The following is a 27355-nucleotide window of genomic DNA, read 5'->3' as shown; positions in this document are numbered from 1 at the left end:
ATATGCCAATTTTTGTAAATAGGAAAAAAGAAAGAAATATAGCCTTAATGCAGCAGTCATCTCATGAAAATATCTACTTTTCTCATTACTCCCTTCTATCTCCTTAAATTGTCTTTTTACCTCCCAAAGTACATGTCTACTTTCTAAAACATGCTGTTTGCTCACATTTTCTTCAGGGAGGATTTAGAACAAGTTGAGCAAGAAAAAAGAACAGAGGCTGAAACCTAACCAACAATGGGAAAAAGACCATGATGGCCTCTTCTTCTGAGGAAAAAAAAATCATAAATGAAATAACCATTTTGCCAGAAATTTGGAAAGAAGAAAAAACAAACTATAACCTAAAACCTTAACACAATTACAGTTAGCATGTTGGTATATATCCTTAAAATTTTTTTCCCTCATTTTAATCAAGCATGCATATATGAAATGTTACTTTATGAGGCACCTGAATGGCTCAGTCAGTTAAGCCTCTGCCTTTGGCTCAGGTCATGATCTCATTGTCCTGGGATGGAGTCCCACATGGGGATCCCTGCTCGGCGGGATGTCTGCTTCTCCCTCTCCTTCTGCCTCCCCCCCACAGCTCATGCTCTCTCTCTGTCTCAAATAAATAAATTCTTTTAAAAAAATGCTACTTTACACTTAATGTTAAATCGCAGTCATTTTTCATTTTACTATGCAGTTTCCAAATCCTAATCTTCAATGGATGAATAATAACCTATTAAATGAGATGGACAATAATTAACCATTCCCCTTACTGTCAAGCATTTTTGTTGTTTTTACATTTTTCACTATTACAAATAACCCTAAAATAAAGATTTTAACTCATAACAATTTTGTTTATTTTAGATTATTTTCTTAGTCTAAGTTCATGGGAGAAGTAGGATTCTTAAGTGAAAGAATATGAAAACTTTTAGAGCTCTTAGTAAAGCCTCCTCTGGTGAAAGTGGGTTATTATTCCAGGAACATTGCTAAGAATCTCTAGTGGTGAAACTCTCTGGAACCAGCCTAAAATCACTATCTTACATAATACTGCAAGTAGTTCCCTGATCTCCCTAGAGATAATTATCCTTTGCCAACTTCTTACATCTCACCATCTAGGAAATAAGCCTCTAATAAAACTTGTAATAGTATTATAGTGTTTTTTATAACCTTGTAATATGGAGTTACTATAATCCATATATTATAAAATTAATGCTTAATTATGGTCCTTAACCAGCACTTAATAGTTATAGTTATCAGAAAATTTTCTTCCATTTACTAAACAAGCTTGTTCAATGTACAATATTTGTATATAACTAAAAGTTAAAGTCCACTCACATCTCTTTTACGTTGATCTTTTTTCAATTGAGCAATCTCTCTGTTTCTCCTAGACTCTGTCAATCTGGCTTTTTCTTGTTCTTCTTTCATTTGTTTCATTAGTCGAACCTAAAAAAATTAGGTAAACACATCTATTGGAGTTTTCCTATCACAACATTCATTAAATTAATCACATGTATGGAAGTAAGCAGTTAGAATTCTGAGTACTTAAAATGGAAACAATGGAGCTTTGCTGCACATTTTAAATGGTCAATTCTTATTTTGTGGGATTAACAGATTTCTATTTCTAACAATTTTCTAATATGTTTCTATCAAATTGCTTAGTGCTCTATGCATTTTATATTCAGTGTTCAGTTGGTACTTATTTTTGGTACTTATTACCAGTAACTGTGTGACCTTGAACAAATTACTTAACCTCTCTAGGTTTTCATTCCTCATATATAAAATAGAGGTAACAGCTCTATGGCATTGGACTATTATGATAATTTATTGAGTAATATCTGTATAGTGCTTATAACAATGCCTGGCATATAGTAAGCACCTAATAATTTTAGCTATTGCTGTCATCAGCAAAGACACAACATTATAATCTAAAATTCCTAAATCATTTTCACATTTGCTATTTCACAATTACTATTTGACATTGATTGTCATGCCGAATGTTAATAAGAATAATTAATTCCACAACAAAAACACAGGACAGATAAGGATTCACATACTCTCTTTTGTCAAGAGAAGACAATTTATATTTTTCTATGCATGGGAAGGATAAACACTAAATTCAAGGTAGTTGTTACCTCTGGGGGAAAAGGGAATATGATCAGAAAGGAATACATAGGTTTTGTGTATACTGTAAATGTTTAATATCTTAAATAGTGAATATAGTGTTTGTTATGTAATTATCAATTTTTTGTATGTTCATAATATATTATGTGTTTCAGGAGAAGAGTTATATCCATCAGTCAAAGAAGCCCTGTTTTTGACCACATGATTTTCAGCTACTCTGAAGAAAGGCTTTGATAATGGATGACTATAGGAAACAACTTCTAACTGCCAAAAGGAAGTGCATCGTTTTTAAGACTGGGTTACCTTTTATTGAATATGGAAAGAACCACAATAATTTTTTGTCCCAAATGACACAAATATCCTCAACATCAGACTTTAATGCAAAATATAATCAATACCTTTGTTTTTTTCATTTCCATCACATCCTGCTGCAATTTCTTCAATTGCTTTTCATACTGAGACTGGTTTTTAAGCAGCCTTGCATGCTCTTTTTGGGCTGTCTGAAGTCTTTGTAGTTCTTTATTCATGGCTTGGAGTTTCTTTTCATATTCAGACCTAACTTTTTTTGCCTTTTCTTCTGAGTAAGATTCCACTGAACCTAAACGATCAAAGGGTATTTATATTTATTTCTATGAGATACAGATTTTCATTTTGCTGATTTACAACTCATGAGCTCAGAGAAAAACTATCTTCCAAACACAAACCTCAAAAGGCCAGGGCACCTGTGAATCACTCTCTCTTTTATTATCTACTCTCAGCTTAGTTTAACAATTATTTAAGGTTTTTTTTTTTTTAATTTAAAAAATATTCCCAGCATAAATCAAGACAGTAAAACAATTAGCCACAACTTTGGACAAAATAATTAAATAGCCTAGATAGGAACCAGAATGAAAAAATAAGCAATATTTAACATAATGAGACAAACTCGCATATAATGTGGCTTCTAATGTAATTTCTTTCTTCTAAAGGCAGAAATGATAAAAACGTACTTTGGCAATTTAGTTGGAACCTTAATCAGAATTAAATGTAATTCTTACCTAAATTCTGGAGCACCTGGTCTCTCTCAAGCTGAGTGTCCCGAATTTTATGTTGTAGCATCATTAGCTTCTCTTCATACTGCTTTTTCAGTGTCTGCAATCTTTTCTGGCTGTTTTCTAGTTCATCAATCAGCTTTTGCTTGATTGCAATTTCACAAGTAATGTTTGCTAAGTCTGCTTGATAATTAGCTATTTATAAAAGAAGAAAATAAACACACTGTAATAGGCCACAATATCATAATTCTAACTTTCAAGCAAGAGCATGAAAACCACCATCTACATCCAGGTATTCACTTAACAGCTATAAGGAAAATGTCCTGGATAAACCAAAAACTAAAAAAGAGGTGAACAAGATAGACTGTTCACATTGATCAGTGACAACAGATACTATTTGTGCTAAGAATGGAAATCACACAATGACTAAATCCAGGAGGGGCAGACACATGAGGCTGGGAGGGAATACACAAGTCAGCAGTTGTAAAAGCTGCCCTCGTCAAGAATGAATGGAGAATGTTTTCTGCCCGTATTTTAAACAAATTCCCCAAATTAATTTTTGTCCTTGTACTGAACAGCAAGTACCTTTCTCATCTGATTCAGAATCTGATTCATCGGAGCTTTCACCCCCTTCAATGTCATCTTCTTCCTCCTCCTCCTCCTCCTCTTCTTCCTCGTGATCACTCACTTCTTGACTTTCTTCCTAAAATGTGATTTATGACTATTAATAGCACAAATACCAACAAAACAAACTGATTACCTCATTAAGAGAGATTGCTGGAGTACAAAATACAGAAGTACACAAATTTCACCTTTCATCAGTGCAAAACTCATTCTACAATGTCAGGGTTATTACATAATTTTGTCTTAAATAAAATAGTACTTCACCTCTCCCAGTATTCTACCCCCTGCCACACATGCACACAATGCTTTCACGTTGCACAAGATTGACAGTTGCCAGTATTTTATAGCTCATATTTCTGAAGAAAAGAAGTCCTCAAGCAAATAGTTTAAAATGGATACATGATAACCATTTCTCTTTTCTACATATAAGTCTACATATAAGTTAGTATAGTTATCAGCAACCATAAACAAGCTAAATTCAGGCATGAAATGTACAAGTTCATTCTTTCATACTTACCACTTCTAATTCATTGTTTTCTCTTTCTGTAATACCCTTTTCTTCTTTCTTCTCTTGGTCAGTATCTGTATTATCCTCTTTACCAGCCACACTTTAAAAAAAGGAACAAAAGGGTACAGTATTAAAATAGAGAGGAAAATTGTTCACTTTTGTCTCCCAGATCTTAAAAATCATCAATTATTTGTGAAAACAAACTAGAAGAGTTTATCATTTGACTGAGCAAAGTTATGTCTGATGCTTCAGAGGAAAACAGAAATTGCCATTCAAACAATAGTGATTTATATCATTGGAGAAAAGCTTACTTCCTAGAAACACTGAGGAAGAGATTATACCCTAAAGCATGAGATCTGATGAGATAGCTATGAAGTAGTCATAGTGATAGTCAGTTAACTAGAACGTAGGTGATTTAAATTCAAAGGAAATCAAACAAATATTTTTCTTTTCTCATCTAAATATATGACTTTTCCCATCTAAACACAAAGATACAGAAGCTGAATTTTTATTGATGTCCTAATATGCTTAAGAGTAAATTTAAAGATACAGACTAAATCTGCTCACAGTAAGTTTGTCTACACTAGCTGTATCCATTAGTGTGGTTAGGTCTCCTCTAGTAATAGCACAGGGTTTTTTCCTAGGCCATATGTATGGCACAGGACTCTTAAAATGTTCTCAAAGAAATGGGTCTTTGCATATCAAAACTGTCTGAGGTTCAGCCTGACCTTTGACTGAGTAGGAAATTCCAGGATCTGCCGCAAGATGGGCCATACCAAATAGAAGCCTCCTATATGGTCATCTGGTACTAACAGCTGTAACCACATACTGATGATGCTTAGGTAATGCTTACAGCTAAGCTAACTCAGCCCCAGTGGCCTTGAGAAGAAGACAGTGCACACTACAGTGAGCAAAATTTTTCACACTTAATTCACTATGACTCTTTTAGGGTTCAGCAACCATGATCAGTTATGCGCAGAAGTTACACATCTGTTCACTAGACTCATGCATTTAATCAAACTAAATACTATTAAGAAAGTGAACTTCAAATAAATCTGTATGTGAAAAATTTCTTCTTGTGCTACTGCAACATCTTGAAATCATCAAGAATTAAAAAAAATGCTCAAAAAGGCAATATTCTCCAAATAAAATTCCCCTAGAAAGAGCTTAAAAACTTTATCAAAATAACTTTATAACAGCTATCATATCTTTCAGGCATTCTGCTACATTAAAAACTGCCCCAATACCTGGACTTGTTTTTCGTTTCTAGGCTAAAAATGTAATCTTATTTAAGCTCTGTTATTATTAAGCTGTAATGTTTAACCTTAGGTCCCAATTCTCACAGATACTTTTGTACTCAGAGCAAGATAAATAACTTTTCCCTTGTAAGCACTTCAGAGTTCTTAATTCATGTTTATTTATGTTATCATTTCTTTAATTTCTATCTTCCCTACTCAACTGCAAGCCTTGTGAGGGCAGGGATCATGCCTGTTTGACTCAACATTATGTCCCCCATGCCCAGGGGATGTACATAATAAATGTGCAGTGTTTACTAAATATATTAATCTCTATTACTGTGCACGAGCACCTGTTTGTCACCTCTATGTGTCTCGTGCACTAACTATGTTGAGTCCAACGGCACAGGCTGAAAGATGCATAAAGATGCATAGAAGACAGCATATCTCTGGAGTGAGAAGGAGAAACCAGTAGTAATATCAATAAAACAATCTTAACTGGAGAGAGATCAAGTAAATTATAACAGGGTTCCATGAGTGTTGTTAAATCATTTTGTTAGGAAAAAAAAATGATTATACTGAATGCCTCTCTTACATCACTTGTATTATACTAGAGCTGTTGATTTTCCATCACGCAGTTCCAGCTGAAACTCTAGAAAGAAACTCCCCTTCATCCATCATCCCACTCAAAGGATAGTACATGGCACTCAAACAGACTATACTTGAGGTTTAAGACTAAGGTTAAGGCTAGGACAGGTGAATATGTTTGGAAAGAAATTTCCCATCAGCATTCCCCAGTCTCTCCCCTATGAAGTCTTCCTTCCTCACCTGTAAATTGTTGCAGCACACAATTTTTGTTATTGTTGGTTGTTTCATTATTTAAGCTCCAACCCAAATGCTCTTTTACTCTGGTTTATAGCTAGATAACCACTTTATTGTGGTTATCTCCTACTTTTTTCAAGTCACCAGTATCCAGCAAATGTTACTTTTCACTTATATATAAAGTTAATTCATATATTATATGCTATTCATGCCAATTTTGATGCAGAAAGACGAGCAGTTGTAACTTTACATTATTAATTTACCTTTATCACTTAAAACTTAAGTTTTTAAAATACAAATTGATACTTTATAGTTATTGTACCTCAAATATTCAAGTTTTCCTCAATAAACTGAGACGAATTGATATCTAAAATAACTAAGAAGCATGAAAGATATTTAAGTTTGCATGTTACATAGAATCAGAATTTTGAAGGTGGAAGGAACACTAGTGATCATGCAGTTTAACCCCTTTGACATTTGACAACCAATGTCAACATTTTTGTTGACAACCTAAAAAGAAACTGCAGCCCAGGGAAGTATCTTGACTCCCCGGCCGGTATTCTAGAATCTTACACTTAAGTCCAGTTCACAGACATGGGAGCATGAGCATCGCCCAGAAGCTAGTTAGATAGTCAAAATCTCAGACTCCACCTCAGTTTTACTGAATCAGAATCTTCATTTTATCAAACCACTCAGGTGATTTGTATACATATTCATGTTCGGAAAGCCCTGTCCTAGAACATAAAACTGCTATGCTTTTCCTATCCCTTAGGGGATGCTATAAAAACTGGAAGCAAACTTTACTCACTAAAGACAAAGGACTTGAAAATTTTAAGGTGGAAGGGTGGCTTCCATACATTACTTTAACTATGCATTTTATTCTGACCTGAAGGAGAAGAAATCTCACATTTTTAATGCCATAATTTAATTCGTATAATAAATATAATGTCCTAAATATATACTAATTAGGTGAGTTCTAGTGCAAACAATTAGAATTACATTCTCATTATAGAATACTTTAAATAAGTTATAGAATTATAGAATAAAATTATAGATACTGCAGAATACTATATAATATGTGGAATGTAATTATGGAATGTAAATTATTAAATAATTTTAAGAAAATAAAATTTTCAAGCTTTCATATTTAAAATAAGATATTACTGTAACTAATTATTGCATAGTAAAAGTTCTCAAAAGGCTTATTTTAAGTAAAAGATGAAATTTCTAAAGCGGTGCTTCTAAAATATTTAAATATTATTTTCTTAATCATTTTGATGATATAATCTGGAGGTTTAGAAAAATCTATGAAGAGAAGTTCTGATAAGTAAAATCCTACTTAATCCTCGTTTAAATAACTATAATTCTGAATGACTAAAATGTTAATTTTTATTATATGGAGAGTTCAGAAACATGCCTCTAAATTTTGCTCAAATTTTAAGCAAAAAAAAAGAAAATACCTGTTTCTGATTCTCACCTCAAATACATTTTAAAAGCAACACTTATTTTTCTAATTCAACCTTAAAAATGCCTTATAAATCTTATCTGTAATAAGGCCACATTTTCCTGTTGCTTTGTTGCCATTTAATGTTGCTTTCCAACAACTACTAAAATATTTGTATATACAAACACATTTGTATTGCAAATATAATATTCCAAATACTACACCAAATAAGAGAGGAGAAAAGCCCACCTGTGACTTAGCATGGGCTGCAACAAAATCTCAATTCCCACCCAGTTAAAAATTCCCAATCTGCTCACAAGGTTTTGAAAGATACATTCTGAAAGTCAATGGTGGGTTTTTGAGGGGTCATTTTTAGCCTAAAAAAGGTAAGTCACCATCATAATTATGCCAGTTTATTCAGAAGTCACGTGAAATTGCCTGAATTTTAATCCATATAACTTGTGAGGGTTTTCTTCTGAAAAAGTAGTTTCTAGAAATGTATTTGATGTATTTGTCAATTTTATAAAATCATCATTAATTTTAGGAGCACCAGGCTAATCTAGTCTGAACCAATCTATAATTCTATAACACATTTCCTTGTGAATGGCAACTAAGTATTTAAATGACATTTTAATAAAAAACCTGGGAAATATTCCAACCTTCTTTCTTCTCGATTGCTTTCCTCAAGTTTCTGTAGCCTTCAAAATCACGAGGCACAGTATTGGAAGGCCAAGCCAATGAAGGACAAACCAGACAGTAAAAAGCGAAAGTGATAAGAAGGTAAAAATGATACATGAGCTTGAAGACTTTAAAATAAATTTTAAAAGATATCATCAAAGGACAATACACAGTAAAAAGGCAATACATTTTGTATGAATAAAAAGTAAGTAGAAAAACAAGCAGCATTATACCTAAGAAGAGTATATAGACTATCAGTTGAAATTATTTAGCAGTAAAATGTAGAGTCTCAGTTTATATAACTTGATCAGTAGTAAGAGTGTTTGGATGCCATTGCTTTTTTTAATCTGAAATGATTCGATTTTCTCAGTTTCCCCAAAAAAGCCCACTTTCAATGATACCCTCTTCCTTTTAAGCCTTCCCAAAAGACCTTTTTATGGCATCATTAAAAGAACTTCAAAAAGTAATGCCTTTATACCATAATATGAAAATACCATTAATACTACATACTAGAATGCTACTTTTAAAGCTTGTTTTCTATTTTTAATATACTACATGTGAACATCACTAAATCTAAAAAATAATTCTATTTCAAAATTATACATGAAATGGTATTACAGTCAAATGAGTATGATTATTATGATATCAGTGAAAAACTGTAATTTTATTAATTGAAAATAAAATCTCATAACATCACTGTTCTAATAATTAGAAACTATTAAAAGGACTAAGGCAAAGGTGGCAATAAAATGGGAAATGTAGTACTTTCCATTAGTAAGACTGTTCTTCAGTCAGAAAAATATAAGAAAAACTAAAACTATGTACTTAAAGACTCTGAAATATAATTTAAACAACATTCAATACACAGAATTGGGGATCTTTACTCAATGGAATGTACTGGATACCAATATTTGTCATATAAACAAAAAGACAGATGTGCTAGGCTCTGATTAAGCATATAGCAATCTTGATATAGCACACTTGCAACCAGAATTCCAAAAATATTTTTCAGAATCATCAATATTGAAATGAAATGAAAAGACTGGGCCTTAAGTATAAATTATTTCAAGCCAGTTATTTTCATGTGTTTGCATGTGATTTTTATTTGTTGGCCTGCAATTGTTTTTCATAATCAACTTACATATTGCTATTACAAGAAGAGACTAGCAATCTTTCTGGGAAAAAAAATCTAGAGTGATATTCACCAGGGATCAAAAGGTCCAGTATAATGGCTAGAAAAAGGAAAATAAAGCCATCACTTAAGAAATCTATGTGTTTCAAGAGTTTCAACCTGACACCACTAAACACAAGTATAATGCAGTCTGATGAATTAGTAAAATTTTTTATAATTCAAGTCATTTAAAGCTAGATATCCAAAAAATGGGGATTAATGCCTAATGTAGGCTTATACTAATGAAAATGAATTACAGTAGTTCAAAGGATATGGTTCCCTGCCAAAGAGCCCAAATTTTCTATATCCGATATGCAGAATTTTTGTTTATCTAACACAAGAGAGCTCTATTAAAATGTATGGATGATATGAGCTAAGAAGTAGGTAAATGTTAGATTTACCTACTTGATGATATAATCTGGAGGTTTAGAAAAATCTATGAAGAGAAGTTCTGATAAGTTCTGCCACTCTTCCTACCAACACTTACTTTTCAATTGTTTTGTTAAACAACATTGCAACAAGTAGTTCAAAAAGACAGTGGGGGGAGCAGAAAAATAAACTAATAATCTGACACTTCTTCATAATTTAAAGGAGTTCAGTTTATTCTATTTAGTTCCGTTACATGGAGAAAGAATTAAGAGGAGAGAGAACAACAAATCTTGCCAACAATTTCAACGTTTCTGTTACTGAAAAAGAGGTAATACAGTCTCTTCAATTATTTCATCTTATTTTGTTACACTCCCTTATTTTCCTATCTACAACTATGGATGATTTTACAGCTCAATAGGAAATAAGCACAGACAGGTAGAAGAATAAACCTTAAGCCCCCACGTATTAGTTAATTTTTGTAGCTTTGATAAAGACTTTGATGCAGAAAAACTTTCAACTTTCATGTAAAACAGGACTTAATGATGCCCTCCTTGAACATAAAAGCAGTTTCTAACATAAAAGGACCCACTTGCCACTCTTCCTACCAACACTTACTTTGTCAGAGGTCCCGCAGCCACTACAACCAAAAACTAACAACACAAAACCAAGTAAATTAAAAGAAATGGAGCTTCTACATAATTTGTGGCTTTAGTGGACAGGAAAGAATGCAGCTATGAGAATGAGGGCAGCTTAGGATATCTGAACCCAAAAGTGAAGCCCCAGATAGATCTTGGAAACCCTCAGCTAACAGAAGGTAAAAATCTTCCCTACAAAACCTTGATTTTTTTTTTCTTCATGAGGTCACTGTCACTCAGTATTTGAATTAATGCTTCCTCTTTCAAAACCACAAACATCCTTAGAAAGGAGGCTTACTGGTTATAATGGGGAGATATATATATATATATATAGTGTGGATTCCTTTATAAGGAATGTATTTAGATATATATATACAGTGTGAATTCCTTTAGCCGTAGATGGTTTCGCTCCCAAATTTGAATTTAAGGAGAGGACAAAAGGAAGTAGATGATTTTGGAATCAGGAATACTTTAGAGTAGGGTGAATTACATGAGAACTGACCACATAAGGGAGGAATGGACCACGACCGGCTGCATAAGGACACAGGGGGTCAGAAGATGGAATAAAAAGGATGGCTAAAGCAGAAATTCACACTTTCTCCCTGAAGGTTGGCTATATCCATGAAAGGAAAGAAAGTTTCTTTTCCCTTTTTTCTTTTTCCCCTTCCATTGTGAATTGCTCTTACCACACTACAAATTGGGTAAAAAAAATCACTTGATGTGAGTCAGTTGGGAAACCTGGACAATATGTATTTATAACATTTTCTAGAGAAAAATTAGTCCCAAATTCCAAAGAATTTTTTTCCTTTTTTTTTTCCCCAAAGTATTTTTAAATAAACTTACTGTGTATGTAAGGTTGAGGCAGAATCCAAATTTTACAATGCCTTCTCTGATGAATAAAATAAATAAATATGAGGGATATAAAACAACTCAACCAGAATCAATATACCTAAACAGGAGCTGCTGCCTCCAAAGAGTTCCAATGGAAGACTAGACAAACTGCTGTCACTCTTTTTTTCAACCTGTAGCAAACCCTTTAGCTAAAATGGCAGCTTCCTATTTTTAAAATAGGAATTTACATTACATACAGTCTAAAAATTATTAGGATCTACAGCAAAAAGTTAACAGTGATAATCAAGCTGAGTAAAACAGTATTGATTTTCATGTTTAAATCCACAACAGGGTTTGAATAGAGTGTGGTAGGAAAAACTGTATTAAATTCTACAAATTTATATGTAATATAGATTCATAAACTGGTTCTAAAGGCTATCATGCAGTTTATGGTACACAAGAAAATTTTTTTCTAGGTTCACACTACATTATGTAGGTTTCAGTTCTACAAAGACATGCTGTAGCATGTATGTGAAAATGCTTTATAAAGCATTTTTTAAAGTATCATATATGATTATTAATTTTTAGGAAGCATTAATTTTTCTCATTTTAAGCCATTATTCACTTTTTTCAAGATGATTAAGGTAATATCTCTAAATTTACCTTATCTAGTTTGGTTTTTTCCTCACCAATTTTTTTTTTATTTCATATCACTTTTTGTTAAAAAATAACTTACGTTTTTCACTTGGGTTCTTAAGTTTAAATACAGTTGTTTGGTAAGGTCTTTTTAGCATTAACATCTGCTGTTATTTTTACCATAACAATTATTACATCCACCTTAATCACTGAAATAGCCGATTTTTCACCATGAAAAAACAGCTATTTAATTTTTTTACCTTAAAAGCACCAGGGACAAATGTTAATAATAATATATTTTTCCTTTAGTACTATTTACCAATCAAAATGCTTATCTCCCTGCATTGTCACAAAAATAACCTCCATCAGAGGTATTATTTTAGGGTACCTATGCTCACTATACAAATGTCAAGACAGCCTAGGTTTCTATTGGGATCCCTATTTTTCATTATTCATACCAAACAGGTAATTATGGTAGTATCTCTAAATTTACCTCAAAATGAAACAACAGAATCAGTTCATGACCTTGAGAAAGATACCCTTTCTTATACTTATTATTCATGAACAAAACCAAGACCTTTAAAAACAAGTCATAATATTTGATATTTTGACCAACTACAAAACTGAATTTTACAAGAAAATAGTAAGTCGTGTGCAAAAATCTCATTTTCATTCAAGCAGTATGTTGGATCACATATAACTCTGTGATCATTGTTTCAGTTTTAACTACCCTGCATAAAAGCTAATCATTATATATCTTACTGCTGCCATAATCAGTCATCCAAGAAAAACACCTATTAAGACATTAGTATCTTAAGAATGCAATTTCAGTTGCAATGCCTCCTAACCATAAATGTGTAACTCCTTGTTTTAATTATTCTAATCATTCCTTTTTAACCAAAGGACACACAGCAGAATTAACTTGAAAAATGTAAATCTCCAATTACTTTAGTCAACTGGACTGTTCAAGGAAGAAATGCCTGGTTGCCTAAATAAATTTCTAAATAAACTGAGCAAAGCAGCAGGTAGACTAAATGTCAATAATAATTCTACAAAGCAAGACTCTTGTAACAAACTATTTGATAGCTGTGCCCCCTTTTGAATATCTAGCCAAAAATGCTTAAAATTAATTTGACTGACAGGTTCAAAATATATTTAGTAAGTAATGTGACTGCACCACATAATCAATATGTAGACACATAAAGAATTTGTGAATATTTAACCACTCACACATTACAAGTGGTCAAATTTTTATTTTCCTCTTCTTTGCACCCAGCTGATTTCAGAGGAAGCTATTATCAGGATGCAAGGAAAAGAAAGCCTAGAACAGTGGTGAAAAGCTGAGTAACTCCTTGTTGATTCAAAAGGCCTAAAATAACATAAATAACTTTGACATAATCAAATTAGAAGCCCTGCAGAAAATACTGAAGAGACCAAATGACATTAAATGACAGCCTGATGGATTAGTTTAGCCTTTAAACTAATCTAGACAGGAATCAGATTATATCCATGAGACTACTTAATTGCATTAGAAAATGGGAAAGAAATGAAAACAGTGACTTGTAATGGTAGAGCAAGCTTTGCAGAAAAGATGAATGGAATGCAAAAGCAGCTATTTGAAAAATAATAAAATAATTTCTAATAGTAATTTTACCTTGTCATAGTCTAAATAAAATCTACTACCATATTATTATAATTAACTTATTTTTCTTACATACAAGTAGAGATAAACCATTAAAAGTATATCATTATAATTTTCAGCTAATTTAAATGACATTTCCCTTATTTAATATACTGTGAGACTATATATATACTCACTGTAATTGCAAATTAAGATATCCTGAAAAGAAAGAAAAACAGGGATTCATATAGCAGTGACTTTATAACACTACCTTTTTTTCTTCTTCTTTTCTTTCCTTTTCAGCTTCTCTAAATCTTTCTTAGCTAGATCTATAATTTCAATGGTCTCTTTGTCTGAAGAGAGTATAGTAGGAGAGAAAGCTGATGATCCACTGAAATACGGTGATCTTGCTGTGGCTCTTGTCAAGTTTTTTCGAAGGTTCTCATTCACTGCTTCACTTTCTAATAATTTCGCCCTAGTGAATAAAAATATATTTAAACAGGAAACATTTTGTATTGTAGTAAACAATTCATAGCATACAATTTACCACCCTAACCATTTTTAAGCATATAGCTCTGCAGCACAAAGTGCATCCAGACTATTGTGCAACCACGGCCACCATCCACCTCCAGAACTTTTTCATTTTCTCCAACTAAAACTCTGCACCCATTAAACATTAACTCCTCATTTCCCTCTCTTCCCAGCCCCTAGCAACCACCATGATACTTTCTGTCTCTACAAATCTGACTACTCTAGCAATAAATAGGGAACACTTTAAATACATTGTTTTGCTAAAATGTTATTCAAAATGTATTTCAGTGTTGCTACAGGGTAGGGTTTTTTTTTTTTTCTAAATAAAGGTGCTCACAAACATTTATGTTTAGGATTTTTTTTTAATTCCCTGATTAAATAATTGTAAATTTGAAATCACATTTTTAGTGTTCAAACGTGCCTATGGTAATTAGATTAGTTGCATTCTGGCCAGTAGGCACTAGTGATGTTGCTTTGTAAACCCATCATTTAAACTTAAAATCCACAAGCAGCATGGTCCCCTTTCTTTCAGTTCCTCATTCATCATGCTATAATAGCATTTCCAAATCTTTGTAAGGAATAGTTAGCCAAACTTGCCCCTAACTGGCTGAAAGACATCTGGCTCCCAAGCATAGCGTGGGAAAAGATGGTATCTCCAAGGAAACCTGAGTTTGATAATTGAAAACATTCTTTTGTTTGCTCAAGCAGTCCTAATAATGACAGGGGAATAATGTATGTACTGTCAGTGATATGCAAAAAAAACATAACATAGAATGATGAGGTTCTAAAAGAGGGGACTCTTGAAACAAAAAGGGATTCAGAGTCCACTAGGCTAGTCTTTTATTGCTACTTGATTTAAACCATCAAGAACACAATTATCTGCTTCAATATAATACATTTCCAAGGTCAATTTGGCAGAAAAGTGATTGAGACAGGGCCATAAGGAGAAAGTACTATCTTACTAGATCTGTCTCAAAACTATATTGCATAGCACTTCTGCCGTATGTCCAAGTATTTCAGAAAAAGATGTTAGAATAATTTGCAATTTATAAGCTCTAGAAGATGCAGTCAGCTCTGTGTTTTTTCACTACCAAAATTATTCATGATACTGTTGGAATCAGCTAGAAACAGAGTGTACATAAGTCAGTGAATATGTTTCAAGTCAGTATCTTATACATTCTTTAATGAAATTCCTTTATTATATGTCTGGTATCATATGTGAGCAGAATAACAATTACAGTATTTTGAAATGGTTAAGTAGCTGTGTATAAACTTCCAAGTTAAATGATTTCAAAATTATTTTGAAGAAACTTCTGAGTATAATGCTGTCATTTTGTTAATCAACAGCATAACCTAAGTATAAAAACTCAGCTTAACTATAAAAACCCAAAGTCAATATTTACATTTTTCTATATTTTCAATATAGCCTGGGTACATAATAATGAATGTTAAGAATCAACAAAAATATAATAAATTAGCTATCAACAATGACCTGTTTTGTATTGGTTCATTTATATAATAACCAGACAAGTTCTTTTTTTTATTACTTGATTTAAGTTTGCATTTCATAGGGGTATATTCAATGTTTCTTCAATGCTGGTGCTGATAAAAGCTGAAACCTTTAGGGATCAACTCCACAAAGCCCAAGACACATTAGCAGAAGTTGCTTTTTGGGCTTTTTTGATAACAACACTCTTTCTTTTCCACTCACCAATCAATCCTGTTGCCTGCATTTCATTTAACAAGAGACCAAGCAGTGAATCATGAGGGGAAGGATACAAACTTCCTTAGGATGGAACAGACTGAGGGCTTGCATCTTAGCTCTGTCACTCACTTGATCTTGGGCTATTAGTCTTTAAAAGCCTCTACTCTTTCCTCAGTAAAATGAGATGAAAATACACATTTTCCTATGATTGTTATGAGGATCAATGATATAATGAATTTAAAACTCACCAAACTGCTAATATATTTAATGAATAATAACTATTCTTATCAAAAAGTTGGAAATGGATATAATTATCAAGCAGTGGGCAATTAAACAAATCAATTACAACCACGAGATAGTACCACATGGAATCATGCAAAAATTATGTTAGAAAAATATTTAATAACATTTAAAAATGCTCATATCTTTTTATATTTCAAAGAAAAGATAGCAAAGCAATATATATACCCTTATGTCAATTTTGCTAAAGTATGCATTGAAAAAACATTAAAGAGATATACCAAAATGTTAACATCAGTTCTAGTAACAGTAGCAATATGGTTGACTTTAATTTTTTTATACTTTCCTATCTACTCAAAAATTTCTACAAAAATTTTAAGCCCCCGCCCAAGAAAACAAGAAATTAATTAATTAATTAGTGTCCATTATTATTTCACAACAACTAATGGGACATGTAAATTTATTAAAAGGAAACTAGTACTATTTTGCAATTAGAATAAAACTTAAAATATAAACATTCCCAAGTGGCAATATATCAACATAAATGTGCATTATGTTAAAGGAGCTATGAATAAATGCCTTCCAAAGGTGAAGTTTTGCTAGAAATATGGATTGGAATAGGATTTAGTAGAGAAAAAAATGATATGTGAACTTGGACCTAAATAATATCACGTTAGGCTGTGACATCTTGTTCTTTCATTTGAGCCCCATAATAACTCCTTGAGACTAGCAGGTATTACCTCATTCTTAGACATGAACAAACTTAAAGCGCAGAGATATTAGGGAACTTGCCCAAGGTCACACACTTATTAATAGAAAATTTAATTTCAATCCAGGTAATCCAATTTAAATTCAAAGCTCATTTATGCCTACTTTATATGTACATTATTTTTATATTGTAAATTACAGCCTTGGGATTCTAGAAGACTACTGTCAGGAGTGGGACACACCTAATTAAAGAACCATCAAAGAAGTTTTGGACAAGTAGAACAAGCCATTAACTCACACCAAGGAAGATTTGATCACTGATTGAACTCAGGGCCTAAGAGTCATCTCTGTTTTCTAAATGGCTTAAAGAATGGTCTTATATCAAGAACTTGAAAAAGAAAGATATTAGATGTTGTGGTTAGCCACTATAAGGAGTAGAAATGATTCTCTTTTGTAGGAAATAATGACACTAGTCAAGCCATTTGTCCTATAGTGAGATCAGGCTTCGATATGGCCTTAGAAGAAAAGAAACAAAGCACAAAAACCAGAGCTTAGAATGAGCCTCAAAAATTGACCAGTGCCAAAGAAATAAAAGAGATAAAGAGAAGCAGCCTAGGAAGAGGAAGAGGATCTTTAAGAATTCAAAGATAGAAATATCAGTTATGTCTCGAGGAATGGTAAAAAGGGTCTATAGAGTGAGGGCAGAGAGTAAGTTTTTGGCAGTAGGCAGGAAACAGCACTGCCAACACAGGATAGAAACTGTAAGTCCAGATTGGCTGCTGACCAGAACCAGGACACAATGTCCCAAAAGCCTCCACCAAAAAGGTAAAGCTTAGAAATATATATAGATATATATACACACCAAATAAGGGTAACAGTTATTTGAGTAACTTAATCTGCAACCACATCAAATGTCTTATTTGTTTTCACTTCGTGAAACATTTAAGGGATCCAGTGTGCCTTATGGAGGCAGAAACAATGGAAACAATACTCATCTCTGTCTCTAACACAGCTCAGTGTTGGAGAGGAAGAGCACACAAATACAAGATGGAGAAGTGTCAGGGTGGCTATGAAAGATGATCTCCCACTTGGTTATTTTTTGCAAATGGGTAGCAAAAATGAGATCTGAGCTACTTATATGCTTCCCATGGAGCTGACTGTAGTTTTACTTCAAGAGAAAGTAGCTCAGCCATCAGGGCAGACCATGGAACCTGAAAATAGAGAAATTAATTTTGTCCCTGACCTGCTTTCTAATCTGTATTACCCCAGTCTGGGCTCAGTGGTCTCCTCCACCTTCTCATACCAGGCGTGGGTGTTCTTGTAACTAATTTCTGTCATTCCATTTACTACATGTGACTATATATGAAAGTCGCCCCACCTAGACTGGGAACTCCTTGTTTATGTCACACTTGCGGAGTCCACACATGGTGTTTGGCATACGGTGAGCATTTGTAGTATGTTGTATGAAATGAGTGTTGAAGGTGCCTCTGTATGTACCAGTGAGGCAGGAAAACTGGTAGGGATGCAATGAGTCACACATAAAAAAGCAGCTGGAGAAACAGAAAAGAACAGGAGTAACGGGACATTTAAAAAATTAGAAATGACCCTGAGGGGCTAGATGGCTCTGTCAGTTAAGTATCCAACTCTTGAGTTTGGCTCAGATCATGGTATCAGAGTCGTGAGATCAAGCCCCTCATCAGGCTATATGCTCAGTGGGAAGGTCTGCTTGAGATTCTCTCTCTCCCTCCCCTCTGCCATCCCCACTCCAAAATAAACAAATCTTTAAAAAAAATTAGAAATGACATTAATGTTGACCATTCCTAAATGGTGGAGAAAGAGGCACAGGGAGGGAAGGCACCAAAAGTAACCTTAGAGATATCAGTTATGCTGGTCCTATACGTCAGGTTGGGTAAGCTCCCAGTGAGAAGTATAGTAACTAGAGTAGGAGGATAATATGGGAAGAGAAGGGAGAAAAGTAGTTTGGAATATGACATTATGGGAAAGGCAAGTACCTACTAAAATTAACCTCACCAAAGGACTGAAATATCACTAAACAATAGCTCAACAAATAATAGTATTACTATACTACAAAACCAAAACACATGCATTACATATTAAAGAATGTGAACTGCACCTGAGATCTTCAATTTCTTTGATGTAACTGTGAATCATATTACTGATCTCCTCATTCCCTTCACCTGCAAGACAGAACATGAAATTAAGAATTTTCTTTAAATTAAAACTTCAACAAAACAGAATCAGAGAAAAAAAGTTATGGAAACAAAATAATAATGCTTTAAAACACAATTCATACAGCAGATTTCCTACCCTTAGTTATATAAGCAGACAATAAAATAATATTACAGAGCAAAAAGCCAAATTTTGTTTCTTCAAGAATGTATTTCTTATAAATTAAGTATTTAACTTAAAATCACAGACTGTATATACACAGATTGATATTTCTACTTGAAATATTCCAGGTAATTAATGAACACAAAGAATGTTTCCTGCCCTCCATGAGTTAATCCCTCACTTATCCCACCTTATACATATACCTGTTCTGGCAAGAACCTGGTTAGCCTGATTGCTAACAAGCTGTGTGATTCTGGTCCTCAATGCATCAACTGTCTCTTGCATGGCTTTAATTCTTACACGCAGGTTATTATTTTCAGTCTGTAGCATAGCATTCTCATGAAACATGTCATTGATGCTTTCCACACCCTCTTCGTCGATTATTCTTTTACCCTAGGAAAGGAAAATATTTCCCTGTTTGTTAAGGGGTCTTAAATATACAAGAGTTTTGTTTAAGCATACAACACATCTACAACAAAGGGCCCTTTTGTTTTAGTAGCCTTGAGGCAAAAGAGATCTTTTTCCCTCTACTACATCCCTTTGTGGTGCATTTGTCACTAAAGAAAGTGACTAAGGAAGCCTTTTGAAACAAGAGGTTGGTCAGGTCGATAGACTGGACAATATTAAAAGTTACCCACAAGGAAAACTAAAGAATTCTATCTCCAAAAGAAAGGAAGCTACTATTTTGACAGACAAGAGACTCTGGAGATATGTATGTATAAGCCATCACAAAAAGGCATCACTTTCTTCACAAGATGCAGCACAAAATGCAAAGTCAAACCCATTCACTCACTGTTTTGTACTCCATGAGCTCCATCTGAAGCCGTGTGATCTCACCACGAAGTGCATTGATCTGCTGACTAGCTCTGTCCTGATTGACCATCAACTTGTTCTTGATATTTCTAGCTCGATTGGCATATTTCAGAGTATTTAAGGTTTCCATAAAATCTCTGTCTGAAGGGCTAACACATGCTATCATGATTGTTTGGCTGAAAGTTAAAAAGAATAATTAGGTTTACAGAAAAAAGCATGTAAAATACTGAAATAAGCATTTTTAATATCCTGCCTTTTGAATAGTATCTTATCTTCAAGCTACTAAAAGATTGATACTACTAACTTAAAAATAAAAGCAAATTTATAAGTCCCCATGCTTTAAGACTATCTTAAGGAAAAAGATTTTTACTTAGGTGAAACTGGGGAAAACGAAATTATATTATTTTTCTTTTACCCATAATACTTTGAGAAAGTGCAAGTGCATATATTTATTTCTCACCCCTCTACAAAATATTTCTGAAACAATACAAATAATTCTAAAATTTAACCTATCCATAGTAGTAACAAACTGTATTCAAAAATCATTTCTTTCATTACCCACTTAATATTTCAGTATTTTACACTTATCTTCTTTTTATTTAATTATTTGTATCCTGAATTTTTTTTAGATTTTATTTATTTATTTGACAGAGAGACAGAGAGTGAGAGAGAGAGCACAAGCAGGGGGGAGAGGCAGGCAGAGGAAGAGGGAGAAGCAGGCTCCCCGCAGAGCAGACAGCCCGACTTGGGGCTCAATCCCAGGACCCTGAGATCATGACCTGAGCCGAAGGCAGATGCTTAACCAACTGAGCCACCCAGGCACCCCACTTGTATCCTGATTTTTTATGTCAGGAAAGAAATTTACACAAAATCCTATCATCTGAACAAGAAGAATATTTAGTAAATCCACATGTTTTACAATATAAAACCTCATTTGTGACTGAGTGGTCAAAGTTCCTGAGTTTTTGGCCAGATTACACATAAAAAAAAATGGAAAACAGTTATTTTTGGTCAAGATGAATTGCTTTGCCAACCAAAGAACAGGATAGTGAAATGCTTAGTATTCCCCACTATTTTGTCAATGAAACAGACATGGAGATTGTAATCAGAACTTAAACACTAACTGGAAAATGTATACGAACTGCAATTAAGGAGCTAATTTACCCACTCTTAGAGGAAATTTATGCCTATCAATTCTAATCTGTAGCCTCCTAGTTGGCTTCCACTAATAATCTCAACACAGCACTCATAGTAACCCTTTCAAAAGGGGTCCCATTCCACCCATCTTTTTTCCCTTAACAATGCTTGTTTTTTTTTAAATATATATTTTTTTATTTTTTTAAAGATTTGTATTTATTTATTTGACAGAGAGAGACACAGGAAGAGAGGGAACACAAGCAGGGGGAGTGGGAGAGGAAGAAACAGGCTTCCCGCGGAGCAGGGAGCCCGATGCGGGGCTCGATCCCAGGACTCCAGGATCATGACCTGAGCCGAAGGCAGATGCTTAATGACTGAGCCACCCAGGTGCCCCTTAACAATGCTTGTTAATCTGTATTTACTCTTACTATTATTCAAGATTCAACACCGGTATCATCTAGTCCAAGAATTCAACCATCGGTTTGCCTACTCTCTTTTCTCCATATCCTCTGTGTATCTCTTTTTTGTTGATTTTATTATTATTATTGTGAAAGTTTATAGACCACAACTTTTAGACCCTAAACTCCTAGAGGATAAGGATCATCAAGTTTTATTCATCAATATACTTTGTGTAACCCAATACTGGAATCTAATAGGCCATTAGTAATTGTGATGTGTGTCACGTATATATAATATTTACTTATTAGAGATCCAGAAAGTTAAAATAATTCATGCAGAGGAGCCTGAGTGTCTCAGTCAGTACTCTGGCTCAGGTTATGATCTCAGGGTGCTGGAATCAAGCCCCGCATCAGCCTCTGCTCAGCAGGGAATCTGCTTGTCCCTCTCCTTCTGCCTCTGCCCCTGCCCCCTGCTTGTGCTGTCTCTCTCTCTCAAATAAATAAAATCTTTAAAAAAAATAATTCAAGCATCTCTAGCTCTCTCTTTTAATGAAGAAAATAAGGTAATCAAGTGAGAGTGATGGTTATGGACACTGATTAGAGAACAGGACTACTCAAAGTATAGTCCCCAGTTCAGTGCGAGTCTAATTATTTGTTACATGTTCACAATAAATACAGAAATTGAGAGTAAGCATTTTAGACTTTTACAACATTTGAACTTGCTATAATCAATGACCTCATCTCATTGAATGTAGTATAGAGCAGTTCAACTGTTTTCAAACTTACATGGTAAGTCACAAATGCGCAAGCTGAGTATAGTCATACACAGTATAAACCCACCACAAATTGGGGAGTAGGGTAGAAGAACCTGCCCTTCACAAATATTTTGAGAAGCACTGGGATCAAGTGCTTAAGGAGAATGGTGAAAGTCAGGAATGAGAGGAGCTAAGATCTATTGTATAGGGAAAAGATCACATACTAAATAAAATCCCAAAGATACAAATTTCAATAATGGTTGTATTTATGAAAAACTCAAAGAAAACATTAAAGCTGTTTATTTTTAAAATTTATATAAAACCACAATTCTGTTTTAAAGGAAACCATATTACTTAAATAGGTTATTATGTTATATATCTTATATATTATTTATCACATTATATCATATGCCATATTATGTCATACATTAGGGAAGAAATACATCACAATGTTAACAGTAGTTACTTGTAGGTAATAGAAATATAATTGATTTTTATCTGTACTTTACATGTTTCTGTCTTTTTCAGAATTTTTGCTATAAATTTGTTGTAATGTTATATTAAACATTATAAATTTATGAAAGCCAGTTTCATTAAGAAAATAAAAGTCATTAAGTTATGCACATAAATAGACACAGTTTATTTCCAATAATATCTTTGATCTAATTTTTCTTTTTTTTTTAAGATTATATTTATTTGACAGAGCGAGAGAGCACAAGCAGGGGGAGCAGCAGAGGGAGAAGCCAACTCCCCGCGGAGCAGGGAGCCCGACATGGGGCTCGATCCCAGGACCCTGAGATCACGACCTGAGCCGAAGCCCAACAGAATGAGCCACCCAGGGGCCCCCTAATTTTTCTTTTAAGAATAATTTGTACAAACTTTACAAAACAAAGGCATTCTGTTCTCCAAGATGTATACGAAGTATAATGCTTTTGAACTAGAAGTTCAATTTTAAAATTTTAAGCAGGAATTGAGGCTCATTAAGGATGGGATTAGAAGAGGTTTTTTTCTGCTGAAGAGTTACCACTCAGTAAGGAAATGGGTGAGGAACATCTGAGACTGTAGCCAATCGCTATCTAGCTGTAGCCAATCTGAAACTCCAGAGGAATTCAAGACCCACAGTGCAAATATCTTAGACTGCTTATAGGGCAAGCAAACCTTCAGAAGCATTAAAGTACTCAAAAGTACTATAAGGGGAGGACATTTATCATCTCTGCTTTGTTTTATAGTTAAGAAATAAATATAGGAAAGGACTATAATTTAGCAAACCTGAAAAATTTCTATTTGGCTTAAAAACCAAAATTGGTCTCATTATAGTAAGACCCAGATTGATATTATTATCAAAATTATCAAAATTCTTTGGATAATTGTTGTTCAAAAAGGAAATCTGTAAATGTAATTACCAGATAATTTTATAGCATCTAATAATCTTTCCAGTAAATGTGTCAGACCATTGAAAACACTGTAAAATAGATTCACTGTGGTTGTCTGTAACTTGTTGCATTACACTATGATTGAATTTAAATGCCAAAAATGTTTCCACTTGTAAAGCCTACATGTTGATGTTTACAAAAAGGAATGTATTTATTACCAAAAGAATCAGTTTAGCTGAGGAAATATATCAGAATGATGCAAAGTATGGAAAAAGAGGAATATCAGTGATATTGACAAAGTTAATAAACAGCAAATATCCTGTATTCATTCAACTGACATTTAAAAAAGTTTTTCTGCATATAAAAAAAATGTTAAATGTTAGGAGACTTTGGGGCACCTGGGTGGCTCAGTTGGCTAAGTGTCTGCCTTCAGCTCAGATCATGATGCCAGGGTTCTGGGATCGAGCCTGAGGTCGGGCTCCTTGCTTAGCAGAGAGCCTCCCTCTCCCTCTCCCTCTGCCCGCCCCCCCAACCTCGTGCATGTGCTCTCTCTCTCTCTCTGTCTCAAATAAATAAATAAAATCTTTTAAAAAAAAATTTAGGAGACTTTGTAAAAAGTATCAATATTTAATTACCTTGTAATTACCTAGAAGACAGCATTTATTTTTCAACAAAATTTTATTAGGTATCTGCTATGTGCCAAGCACTAAAAGCAGAAATTATGATATAGTAGAAAAAGTACATTCACTTACAAGCTAAGTGACTTTGAATAAATTACTTAACCTCTCTGGATTTCAATTTCCTTATCTGTAAAATAGCAACAATAACACCTACATCAAGGGATATTATTAAGGATTTTGTGAAATAATCACATACAAAAGGATGGACACATTTTAGGCACTTAAAAAGTATTAGTTCCTCATTCTATTAATTTGCTTTATAATAAAAACAGTTCTTAGAAATCACTTTACAAATTTACTTTAAAATTAATGAGTACGTGAAATTCAGGAATATGGAGGATAATCACTTATGCATACCTATTACCCCCGAGGGAATCCTGTAGCAGTCTTGTCAGCTTAGAATCTCTATAGGGGACATGGGTGGCCCTCTTGCTCTTATCTCCCAATGCACTTATTACGTTGCCAAGTGCCAACTAAAAGAAAGAGAGAGAAGAAACTAATAAAATTTTAGTAATTATAACACTTTTAAATAAAAAAGCTTATAAAGAATAACATGGAGACATGACAGAATTGAGAAGATGTTTGGTTTTGTTTCATATTTGTATTTTGAAGTATGAAGTATACTTCAAATTTTTCTATATTAACTACTAAAAACTAACGCCACTCAAAATGTAGTGCTATAATATACCCATAACTCACAAGTACCTAAAATTTCCATTCAGAGATTTTCTTTAAAAATAGAAATGTGATAAAATTGGCACCACCTAACCATCTCTAGAATTATCAGAATATCAGGTTGTATCCTCAGAAAATTGTCAATTCATGTTTCAAATTCTTCTCAACTCTATGAAGAAATAAAATGTTTAGGTAGTTTAGCAGATTCATGAAGTTTTCTTACTGCAATATAGCTTCCTTGTGGAAAAACAAAATCTTCTTGAACCATAATAAAAATATCAGTATGATTTCTCTGAACAAGGTGTTCCTAACACAGGTATAGCTATCTTTAGAAATACAATGAGTCTATGAGCTATTCATCCAATATTTAAAAAGTGGGTCAAATTACAGAACTCTCTAGTCACTCCTCCTGACACTACTACTGTTTTTCCTACCACAGCGAACTGGTACCTAAAGCATAAGCACTGTCCTAGACCTTGGTCACACTCGCCTTTAGTAATGCAAACAGACAATCACGATGTTTTTGTCAGGACCAATGGATCCTGCAGAGACTGACATCAGCATCACATTGTGTCTGAGTTGCCCTTCTCCAGAGAAGCTTCAGTTTTAACCACTGGCCACACTGAAACTTTACCAGATGTATCTGAACACGTTTCAGTGGCCTAAACAAAAAAACAGACCAATGGCTTTTGTTTTTTCCTGACAGCACAAGTGGAAATTCCACCATGATTTTATCTCCTACACAAAGTCTAGGATCCAGGTCACTCCCTTTAACACTAACACTGAACCATAGTGTCAGCATCAAGATGGGTGTTGGAGTTGGGAAGTCTGGCTCTCTCTACTCAGTCTTGGTTGTTAATTTCCACACCAAATGAATTACAATCATCTAGGAGCAAATACTGGACAATAGTAAAATAGGACCATCTGATTGGAGTCCCCAGCTCTAGGCAGGGAGGGAGAGCAGCAAAGCAGAAAACACAGACCCTGATGCTATCTGCATCACAGAAATTTAGGGATGCCACTACTTTTATGCAGGAACACATGTCCAATTTTATAATGAAAGTCAATAGGAAAAGATTTATTATACAAAAACTTGCCCTAAAACTTTTTTATCTATATAACAGAAGCCTTATACTAACAAACACAAGGTGGTTTGCAATCAAAACCACCACTAGGTGGCATGGTATTAAAATTAACTCCTAACAGAGGAAAATTTTCAAAATTCTCATTTTAAAACAATCATTACTTTAAAAAAATTGATAATTCCCAAAATAAAATGACTGTCATAAAATGTTAGCAAAAAAATCTACTTTGAAAATCATCCCATGAAATATTTAATATTAAATGCTGATTTTGACAATTTATTTTTAAAGGTGGGAAGAATTTTTAAAATCATTTCTACTATATATATTATTTTCTGCATATGTCATAAAATTTAATCCAACTAAATTTATACACATGTAAAAATTTGCAATGTTTTAAAGAAAGAAAGCCTATAATGTGCATTACTCCTAAGTTTATAAGTTTATTGTAACTTTCATTTCTCAGCTCAGCACATGAAGGATTTCCACTTGGGTATTATGTGTTACAAAAGGGAAAAGGACATACAAGTCCACAGTTGATGGAAATGCCTTCTTTTGCCCTCTCGCCAGTAGCTCCAGTACGCTTCAGTCTTTCTGATCCTGCCAGATCAACAAAATGGAACTTTGCAGTCAAGGTTTCAAATTCATTCAGCTGTGATGATTCAGAAATCACCTTATTATCAGTTGCATTTTCCTGCAATTGAGGAAAATAATAAAAAATATTTTATTAATGTGACACTAAATATCCTCCAACCCCACCTTGCCTTCATTATGCATATATTAAATAATTAAATATAAACATAGTATTCAAAAATAGGCAAGTAGCCAAATAAATGTAAATGCAAAAAAATCTACTGGCAATAAGAAGTTTAGGCAAAGGTAGAAAGAAACTTGCTAGTCAGAAACCAACTGTTATCAACTGAGGCTTTGCTTATGTTGATGAAGAGAAACCTGTAATGCGCAGTCCTCAAAAGCAAAGGGTCTCGGGTGACTACATCCATCACCATTAAGCCAGAGCTTGCTTTCTAGTTGCTGCAGATACATATCCATTTTTTTATTTCAAAATCTTACATAGTTGGCCAGCTTCAGTTTAAATACAATCAGAAGCATCTCATTAAGAAAAGGAATCATTAGCCAAACTAAATTTGGCTTAAATGTACTCTCCTGGGATTTATGTGGATTTTTAGGAAAATGAAGC

General features: G+C 33.7%; 1 protein-coding gene across 1 annotated transcript in view; it reads right to left on the bottom strand.

The window, feature by feature from the left end:
- KIF21A (kinesin family member 21A) overlaps positions 1-27355 on the bottom strand; it is a 149426-nt gene that overhangs the window by 45786 nt on the left and 76285 nt on the right. The window contains exons 6-17 of the mRNA XM_044915437.1: positions 26684-26851; positions 24758-24873; positions 20038-20233; positions 19448-19637; positions 19027-19090; positions 13980-14183; positions 8427-8465; positions 4276-4366; positions 3720-3837; positions 3141-3329; positions 2502-2701; positions 1318-1425 (exon numbers count right to left, since the gene is read on the bottom strand). Coding sequence (XP_044771372.1) covers positions 1318-1425; positions 2502-2701; positions 3141-3329; positions 3720-3837; positions 4276-4366; positions 8427-8465; positions 13980-14183; positions 19027-19090; positions 19448-19637; positions 20038-20233; positions 24758-24873; positions 26684-26851 — 1683 coding nt within the window. The remainder of the gene's footprint in view (positions 1-1317; positions 1426-2501; positions 2702-3140; positions 3330-3719; positions 3838-4275; positions 4367-8426; positions 8466-13979; positions 14184-19026; positions 19091-19447; positions 19638-20037; positions 20234-24757; positions 24874-26683; positions 26852-27355) is intronic.

The sequence above is a fragment of the Neomonachus schauinslandi genome, chromosome 5, assembly GCF_002201575.2.
Source record: "Neomonachus schauinslandi chromosome 5, ASM220157v2, whole genome shotgun sequence".
NCBI classification, from domain to species: Eukaryota; Metazoa; Chordata; class Mammalia; order Carnivora; family Phocidae; genus Neomonachus; species Neomonachus schauinslandi.
This window is presented reverse-complemented; position numbering and strand designations above follow the sequence as displayed.